The sequence below is a fragment of the Falco naumanni genome, chromosome 1 (assembly GCF_017639655.2).
Source record: "Falco naumanni isolate bFalNau1 chromosome 1, bFalNau1.pat, whole genome shotgun sequence".
Lineage (NCBI taxonomy): Eukaryota > Metazoa > Chordata > Aves > Falconiformes > Falconidae > Falco > Falco naumanni.
Window position 1 is genome coordinate 105,374,030 of NC_054054.1, and position 9,968 is coordinate 105,383,997.

General features: G+C 43.8%; 1 protein-coding gene across 1 annotated transcript; it reads left to right on the forward strand.

Annotated features, from left to right (window-relative positions):
- Position 1: 1 nt before the first annotated feature.
- Positions 2 to 8,637, forward strand: PRKRIP1 (PRKR interacting protein 1). The gene is made up of 6 exons (XM_040614276.1): positions 2 to 145; positions 1,282 to 1,360; positions 2,769 to 2,869; positions 3,627 to 3,712; positions 5,372 to 5,439; positions 7,901 to 8,637. Exons 1-6 carry the CDS (start codon positions 26 to 28, stop codon positions 8,014 to 8,016), a joined length of 570 nt encoding a protein of 189 aa, XP_040470210.1. The 5' UTR covers positions 2 to 25; the 3' UTR covers positions 8,017 to 8,637.
- Positions 8,638 to 9,968: the final 1,331 nt, after the last annotated feature.

A 9,968-nucleotide genomic window follows, 5' to 3' on the forward strand; every position in this document is an offset into this window, starting at 1 on the left:
GGCGGGGCGCGGCGGCGGCTGGAGCATGGCGGCACCCTCGGCCCCGCGGCCGCCCCGGCCCCGCAAGGAGCCGCAGCCGCTCGTCATCCCGCGCAGCGCCGCCGAGGAGCAGCGCCTCCGCCTCGAGCGGCTCATGAGGAACCCGGTGAGGGCACCCGCCGGGCCCCTGCCCCTGCGCGGGGCGGAGGGTCCGCGAGGGGAGAGCGATACCCCACCCCCCGACGCACCCCCGCCGCGGGCTCCGTGAGGGCAGCGGGGCCGACACCCCCCGCCTCCGGTTCTGTGGGGAAGATGGACGGGCCTTCTGCTTCCTCCTCCTCCCCCGGGTGCTTGAGGGGCGAGGGACCGGCACGGCACCCTCTTCCCCCTCCCCCCGCGTCCGTGAGGGGAGAGGGACCGACACCCCCTCCGGCGGGGTCTGTGAGGAGAGAGGGGCAGACCCCCCTTCTCCTTCGCGGGTCCTTGAGGGGAGAGGGAGCAAAACCCGCGGGCTCTGTGAGGGGAGAGGGACCCACCTCCATCCCTCTCCTTCCCGGGTCCGGGAGGGGAGAGGGGCCGACCCTCCCCCCCCCCCCTCCTCCCTGGGTCTGTGAGGGGACAGAGGCCGCTCCCCCCCCCCTGCCCTGGGTGTCCATGAGGAGAGATATCCTTCTCTGGGGGTGCAGGGTGGGCGCTGGCCCCTCAGTGCTCTGGCCGCTGTTTTTAAGGGGGGGAGCATGACCCTCGTTCCTCTCACTGGGTGCTTTGATCCTTGCCCTGAGGAGGAGGTGTTTGCCAGGTGGAGTCTCACCCTTCGTGTTCGCTGGAGGAGGCTGAGATGTCCCTGCACTATGCTCTTCCTCTGACCTTGCACCATGTGTTCTCCCTTCCCTCCTCTTCCCTGTCCTCCATAGATCTGGCATGGAAGGTGCACAAATGCCTTTCATCACTTCCCAGGCTACTGGTAACGGGAGTATACTCAGTTTCTGCAAGTGCTTGGAGGCGCTGACTTGCTTCCTTCTAGTTTGCATACTGAAAAGAAGCACAGACACTCCTAATCCTCCTGGGGTTTGTTGACCTGCAGGCCTGAATGTGAGGGAAAGAGAGGATACCTTCTGAGCCTCCTTTTCTGTCTGCTTCTGATCCCTATGCATGAAGAAATGACTACAGCTGTGCTCCTTCTGAGATCTGTCAGCTGATGGAAGAGGCTGTTGTCAGACATATACCACCTTTCAACAATGTGTTAAAATTGCAGACTTTGCTCCTGGAAGATACTGATGACTGGTTGGTTTGTTCTTGCAGGAAAAGACTGTACCAATTCCTGAAAAACTGAATGAATGGGCACCACGACCTCCTCCGGAGTTCGTTAGAGATGTGATGGGTAAAGATATTATTCTTCAGATAACTCTAGGGTCAGCTACATTAAACTTAGAAAAGTGTTTAACAGAGAAGGCCAGAGACGGTTTTCTGTTGTTGCTCATTTTGCTGGAGAAAAGAGGTATGAAATGTGCTTCGAGAGCCGCTTTTTCAAGTTTTGTTTGGTTCTTGGGTTCTACCTTTCTGCTTGTTGTCAGAATGCAAAGTGAACAATGCCTGTGGCACTCTGGCACGTGGACCGCATGCAATGAAATAAGCTTCTGCTCTGGTGATGACAAGTAAATGGTAAATGATGATAAGTAAATCTGTCCTTTCCACGGGTCTGAGAGTGCTCTGGAAGCTTATAATTATGAAGTCCCTCTTTTGACTGCTTTGAGTCTGAACCTTGGGCAGTGAGAAGCAGACACATGCAGTAGCTACCACTGTACGTGGTCGGGTAAGCTGGCAGCTCTGCAAGGAACCCGAACCAGATGTTACTTTCACCTGCAGGGATTAAATGTAGCAGTTGTGGTATAAATTGTATCTGCATGTAGAAGTTCTGTCTTTCTTTGGGACCTTCATCATTATTAATGATGCTTTCCAGAGGCAGACTTGTTCTTATTTCAGAACAATTGATCTTGGACTAAAGCTTTTATATGCTTCTGAATAAACTGTTCTGCTTATTGTAATTCCCTCATGGCTTTTTCAAATAGCTTTGCTGTGTGCTTGTGTTGAACTGTCTTGTTTTTCTGGAAGCGCCTGACGTGCTGGGATTCTGTTGGTATCAAAAGCACCCCTATTGCAGTCCCAGCTGCCATGTTTTAATTACTAGGTGTCTTCTTTGAGGCATGTATTTGTGTGCTTTGCATTGAAAAATGGCTCAGGAGACAGGGGAAGAGAATGGAGTGCGATGTTGAAAGCTCCTGTGAGACTTCCATATGCAGACTGATGCCAGGAAGAGAGAGCTGTAGGGATTTCATTTATGAAGAACCAGTCAAAATCTGTCTTGCATGGGAAAGTATAATATGATGGGGTTTAGCACCTTTCTGATGACTTTTGGGTTTTTGTATGAGATGCTGAAAGTCAGAAGCAGCCTCAGTAGGATGTTTTAGCTTACCTCTCTCTGCCTATAAGAGAATGGGATGTGCATTTGATCTCTAGTTCTTTTACTGCCTCAATGTCCAGCTAAGACTGGATTCTCCCTAAAGGAATAAATTGACCAGTAGAAACTACTGTGACCCATAAGTGTATGGTTTCGCAGTTTGCTTTGGCTTTTGATTGTGAGTGATTTGAGCTTACATAGAATGGTGGCACTCTCTCTGTTAGTTGGATTTTCAGCTTTCACGTGTCCTGTCCCTCAGTATCTAGCTGTAGTCATTTGTGAGCACCTGGTATATGTTATTTTCTAGTAGACTAACTCTTCTTTGTTGTAGGTTCCAGTGCTGGAGCTGGGAGTGGGGAGTTTCATGTGTACCGGCATCTCCGTCGGCGAGAGTACCAGAGGCAAGATTTCATGGATGCCATGGCTGAGAAGGTCAGCAGGACTCTCTGTAATGCCCCTCCCCGTCCTCGACCATGTGGTGTTCATTGCAAATCTTTGTTTTTCTTTTAAAGTCATGTATGAATAATTCAGTTCTGAAACACCCCTTATCAGAGGAAAACTGTAGGAGTATGTGATATGTGGTGGTGTTGTCAGTATTGAAACATTTGGTGCTTTGTGTCAGACGTGCTCCATCTTCTCTGTTCACTGGGGTCCTACCACACAGTAAGACCGCATGTGAATGTGTGTGTTCTCAGATTGGTTTGAAAATGCTTTAAAAACTAGAAATCTCTAATATCACGGTCTTGCACAGATAGAATCAAAGCAAGTGCCTGTGCTCGATCTATTCCTTTGAAGTCTTGGCTGAGTCAAATAGCACCTCTTTCAGAGAGCATTATTGTTATACTCTCTCTTGGCCAAGGTGAGTCCTTTGATTAATGCTTGTGTCTCAAATTATTCTCTTGTTTTTACTGAAACATTCTGTAGGGTAGAAGCCCAACCTCCCTCATCTGTTTTGGTGAGGATTTCTCCCTCTAAAGGCTTCAATGTTTGGCTCAGGTTGCAGGTTAAAAATGCTGTCTGTACAGAAGTCATTCCTTGGAATATGACTTTTGTATAAAGAAGCCAGACAAAATCTGGGAAAGCTCCCTTCTGTATTTTGCTAAAAGACTTCTCCCTAAAAGGACATGACTTTAAAAAGAAATATTTTAATTTAGATTGTGACCCAAGTATGACCTGTGATCAATTACAGCAAAGACTAGATGAGGAATTCCAGAAGAAACTGGAGAGGAATAAGATGATTGCAGAAGAACAAACAGCAAAACGCAGAAGGAAGCGGTAAGGGCAGATTGTTCCCAGGAGGCTTGACATGGAAAACCCTCATGCCCCATGCCTCATCTGTAGCTGCATGCTTTGGATAAATGCTATCATTCTGTGTCTACACCTATCAGCTGAGAAGTCTGGCTGTGGAAATTAACTTTAATGTCATTGTTTGGTTGCGAAAAGTAGCTGTAAATGTGACAGGCTTTGCTGGCATGGTTAATTTTCCATGTCATCACTAGCAGGATAACTTTTGACTGGTTGAGCAGCTTTTGCTGACCTGTGATGTTGACCGCAGCATGCCTTACTGCATTATTTGTTATAACAATGTCAGGAATGGTCTGTGTGTACATCTGGATTAAATAAATACTTGAAACAGCTGACACCAAGCAGCTTAAGTGCAAAACCGGGTGCTGCTTAATGGGTGCACATATGGATTCGGACTAGCAGAACGTTGTGGGGCCTGATGCTGTCCTCCGTACACTGTCAGTGTGACTAGTCTGATTCAGTCTGTGACTACTGAAAAGGCCACTGATGGGTGCAGTATTGTTAAAATCAGTAGCTGCTTCTACCTACCTCATTGAAATGTCTGGTAGGTCAAGTCTAGTAAGTTAGATGGAAAAATTAAAAAATATTAGATCCATCCTTCTCTTAAGTTTTAGAAGGAAGTGAAATGGTTACAAGGTTGATACTTTCAAGAAGTAGACTGAGCATTGTAGTGCAGTGATACAAGAAGTTAAATTTCACAGTCTGTGTCCACCATACATTTCAGAAGTAGCAGGGTATCATGGCTTGGCTCTTTCAGAGGATCTGACCCTGAGCAGCCTCTATCTTGCTTCTTTGAGGAGTTTACATCTTGTAGCTGAGAGTTGCTGCTGAAGAGTCTGTGCAAAGTGACTCACTGCCATATTAGCACAGAAGTGCACAACACAAACACTGTTGCCATTTTACTTCAATTTAGTGTGGTCCAACAGATGGCCAGCAAGTCAGATCTGGCCTGTTGCCTTTTCCCTGGCTGAGACGGAGAGCAGCTGTTCAAACAGCAGACGCTGCCTAAACAGTAACACCTCCTTGTCCCCCGTCTATATAGTCTAGTGGTGTAGGTTACCAAGTGGCTTTGCCCTGTAGGAGCCCCTCTAAATTCCCCCCCCACCCTTTCTCTTCATCCTGACCTAGGGCCTAACATATTGATGAAGTACAGCCAAAAATAAAGGTCAAACCATACGGCATTATTTTTTTTTCAGTTAAATTCTGTATTCCTGGTGATGATTTAATGATTTTTTTTCCCCAGTGTTCACTTCCAGCAGTCTGGGTTTCAACACTATTTTGTCTTTTTTATTAGGCTAGGTAGCTAAAATGTAGGGGCAGTTTTATTTTTGTTCCTTCTGTGTTCTTGGAGATTCTTGCGTATCATATGGTTTTGGTTGCAGTGGCGTCATGGAAGACTTCTAAAAAAAAAAAAATTCCATTAGACTAGAAACAGCATAGAAAAGTTTCTGCTCATCCCATGTCTAAGTTTGCTCTCGCTGAATTTTCAGTTGAGGCCAAATTTAAATTGAACTTCTCTTCTGAAGTCTGCTTTTCCAAGATGTCTGCAATATGTTCTTATCAGTGTATGAATGTGCAGAAGCTTTACGATGCTGGATTTTCAAAAGTCTTTTTTTCTTTGCTTTATAGCCAGAAGTTAAAAGAGAAGAAACTGCAAGCTAAGAAAAATAAACTTGAACAAAAGAAGCAGGAAAAAGGTCAGTGAAATTTAGTCTTCTTTTCTCAAGCCTTAGTTCTCTTTGCTTATTGAAGCCTAGAAGGGTTTGTTCCACCCCCCACCCCAAGTGTTCTCAATACATGGAAAGGAAGGCTGAGCCTTAAGCTTGTTATTTTAGCTAATGTTTCAAAAGTCCTCTTTGAAAGCCATTTATGTTGAGATTTAATCTTACAAATAACTTGGCTGTTTGTGAATATTTTCCCTTTATTAGGGGAAATTTTGGACAGCAAACATTGGAATCGGAGTTTGTTGATTGTGGATATTTTGCCCCAGCTATTCTGACAAACTACAGATTTAGAACATCTGCTTAAAAAGGCAGTATTGTTAAAGGCTGTTCTTTTTTCTAGTATATTTTGAGTGTGTATGGGAAAACAGGTGGAAAAAACACACAGCTTGAACAGCAAGAAACTGATTTATGACTGTGTGTAAAAAAAAAATTGAGCCATCTCGGTGCCGTCTGTTCCACACAACTATTTTATTTTGCATAGAAATAAACTTGGAAAACATGACTGCCTCTGTTCTCCTGCAGTCTTGAAAATTAATGTTCAGCAATGTCAGCGTAACTGCTCAAACTTTTGAATACCCGTTGCTTCCTTTCACTGAGTGTATCTTAGCTTAGTCTTTCAAATAGTGGATTAGCACACTGACTCTGTAGTAATTCTTAAAGTTACAGCAGTTTCTGATAATTCTGCTGCAAGAGTGACTTGTCTGACAGTTCTACCTTATTTCTGCTTTGCTTTTTCAGAACTGGATTTGTTTCAACTGAACCATTGCCAGCCTCCCATAGAAACATGGGAGGACAAATTAATCATTAGGTTAATTTTACTTGTGACAGCAAGTGAATGTAGCAGAGTGGATTTTTTTGGTGTTCTGTTTTGTTTCTGATTTTTTTAAAGCTACTCATTTACAAATTGTGACTGGAAGTAGAATTTTAAGTATGTGTTGACACAATTTTATTAATTTTGAGTGAACAAAACAGAACACCCATCCCTTTAGGGGAGTGACTGGGAGAGGGGTAGCTGGATATGGGACTGCCATATACCATTGCTGGGCTGGAGTGGTTTTGTTTGGCACAACTAAGTCATCTTCTGGAAGCTAGAATTCAAACTCTCCTGTCTTTAGAACAGTTCTTAGCTCTTCACAGTTTGTGGTTCTGTATTTAAAATAATAAAAGTAAAAAAAATCAGCCTTCAGGGATCTGCTTGGTAAAGTAGTAGGGAATAAAGCCCTGGAGGGAAGAGGGGCCCAAGAAAGCTGGTTAATATTCAAGGATCACCTCCTCCATGCTCAGGAGCGAGGCATCCCAACAAAGTCAGGCAAAAATGCCAGAAGGCCTGCATGGATGGTGGAGATAGAAGCCTCCTGCTAGCCATCTTTAGTCTACTGAGAACAGGCTTGTCTTCTAGGTTTGTGTGTCCTGGCATTGAGATCTGAAGGTTTTTGGAAAGTAATTGAAGTGTATTTGTTGGATATGGTAGGAAAGCATTTATCTTCCTTTTTGAATCAATAAATAAAACCTCTGAGTTGCCAGCTTTCACCTTTGTTGTAGTAAAAACATTAAGAATAAAGGTTGGCGCTGAGTAAGGTCAGCTGTTGAAGGTGCATTATTATTCAGAGCCCTAATAAAAAATGAAAGTACAGAACTTAACCACGTGGTGGCATCAGACCACCGATGCTGAATCCTACATCTCACTGGTCAGAACTTGGCCTGAGAAACAGCAAAGGTGCAGGAGCCACTGGGAGCAGAAGAATGGCTAGGTCATGCTTTATGCCATACCTATTTTCATTATCTGTTACTTAATTTCTAATAGGTGTTTTCTGGTCTTCTAGCAAGCTTCATGAGTTTTCTGTGACCCTTGTTAATCTTACACGTATCTTAACGAGTTCCTGTACTTGCAGTATACCAAACAGTCTGTAAAAGTTCATGGCGCCTTGTGGAGTTTCTGTAAACTTGGGTAGGTGTAGAAATAAACTGAGTCTTGCCCATGGCTTCCCAGGGCCTGCATTCTTTGACAGTACTCTGTGATACTTGAAAGTTCATGCTGACTTGCAGAGGTGAGACTGGGAATGAGATAACCTATTGCCTCAGCATTTTACTACCTCTGAAATAATGTTCTATAGGAGGTGGAGTTGCTTAACGATCGTCTTGTCACAGTGGTAATGGTGGAGGTAAGGGAATATTCCTTCTAGGGAGAACTTGATATTCTGAGCTCTACATCGCTCGGTAGAATTAGTATAACCTGATACATGTTTCCTTAGTAGGGACTGCTTTGTTGTGAGATACTTAACAAGGCAAACACATGGGAATATGTTACCCATCCGTACTAATTAGTGTCACCTACTACACATTTGCTTAGCACCTGAGACTGTTTTCTTGTGAAATACTTAACAAGGAAGACATATGGGAGTATGTTATCTGTTCATCCTGTTTGTATTTTTAGAACCTGATCAATCTCAAGAGCAAGTCAGCAGCGAAGATGATGAAGAGGATAGCAAGGAGGAGGAAGAGAAGGAAGATGATGCTGAAGAGCCAAGTTTTGTCATGGGAAGAGGATGAGGCCTTTCAGGGACAGCTGGAAACGCTGTTCATTGCTTTATATTCAAGAGCATGAAAGTCTTCATCTCAGCCAAGCAGAACCCATTGGCGTATGTTGTATCTGCTTAACGGTGAATGACCTTCGCGTCACAGGCCCAAGAGATATTGATAGAGAAATGCCAAATAAGAGATTTTTTCTTAATTGCTTGTATAACTGCTGTGCAGTCTGCTCTAAGTTTGCTCTAAAGAGTCAGCCATAAGTCTCTGTGACCCTAGAGTTCTTTCTAACATGGCCCAGAGTGTTTTTCTGTCTGAAAGCTAAAATATATCCATTACCATTTAAGGCAAATATTACTGTGAGGGCTACATATTCTACTTATGTCAAAGCTGGTAGCAGTGGGATATATGAATTTAGGGGAAGAGTTTAACCTAAAGTAGAAAAGTGGTCTGTAGCCAGATTCTCCTGCACTGTGAGTGTTCTGAATTTGGGGTTTTGTATGGGGTCATCTCTAACCCAAAGAATCAGTTTATGTTGCTAGACAAGTTCTATAGATTTTTAAGCAGGATCCCTTTTTTATTGCTAAAATTTTCCCTATTACTTTTCTTCCATGTTTTTTAAATTAATAAATGGGATGTGTTGGATTGTTCTGTCTTCCTTTTTTTTTTTTTTTAAGAGAATTTCAGTCAAATAAAGAGATGCTTGCAGTGCTGCAGGAAGGGACAGAAAGACCAAGTGATGTGGCGCACATGCAAATATGGAGAAAGGTGGTAGCTGCATTTCATTTCATTTTTGCTTTTGGATTGGAACAATATCTTTTCCAAAAGACCACGGCTGTTAAGCCTCCAAATCCTGTGGCAGAAAAGCTTGGAATGGAATGGTTTTGCTTGTGTTCAGCTTCATGTAATGACACCTGCCTTTCTCTCTGCTTGAGCTCTCTGCTTTGAACTGCAGGTTCCCTGGTGGGAATCATAACATCCGTATATATACTTACTGGTGCTTAAATGAAAAGCATATGCAGTGGTTGTTTAATTTGTAAATTAGGTTGTTGTCTTTTCAGTGTATCTTTATTAGAAGTGCCTGCTATCATTCAGACATGCTCATCCCAGGACCTCGGCATCCAGAATGCGGTGCTACTTTTTCTCAAGCCTTTGTTTATGCCAAATTATTTAAAGCAAAAACAATAAAAAGGGAGAATCTCTTTTTAGATTTAGCCTTTGTTGAACAGTGCTGCCAGAAATCCTGCATTTTATCTGAGCTGGCTTTGTGTAATGGCTTCTCAGTGGTATTATCGTGGCGGCAGGGAAGCAGATGTGATCAAGTGCAAGTGACATTTGTGTTTAGTTACCCTGTACATACCCAAAGACTTTAGAGCTGGATAACTTCTGGGCTGTAAAGTCATTATCCCCCTCCCCAGATTGGTGATCTGCATGGAATTTTTCTGCTTAATCTCCATGGAGGCTGGTCTAAAGAGTACGTTGTGAGGGTGTTTCATTCTCTGCCGCTGAAGATGCAGAGTGGATGTTCTGCAGTTGTTGGCATTTTCCCTGTGGAGAGGTGAGTTATGAGGATTGCTTCACTTGAATGCCCCTTAGGGCAGGTAAACCCTGTTGATATGTCTGTGTGGTAGGGTGAGCCAGAAAAAGATTGTGATGTTTCTTGACTTTTGTGGACGGACAAAAAGTGAGAGTCTCACAAATAAACAAAGACTGTTCTGCCTCTGAGCTTGTCAGGCTTTTGAGCTGAATAAATAAGTGCTGTTTTGCATTAAGTAGAGCAGATGTTGCTGCATGAGGACACAATTCTCTGTCTTGAGGAAGATGGGCTTGAGTTTATCTTGGTGAACTAAGCAAATTCAGGTTGTGTGGCCTCATCCTGCCTCCTTAAGACGCCATCGTTACGCATGCTGAATTATTTATACTCTTCATTTTCTAGGAATGCCAAGTTTGTAGGTGAAATCCAGAAAAAGCAAAGA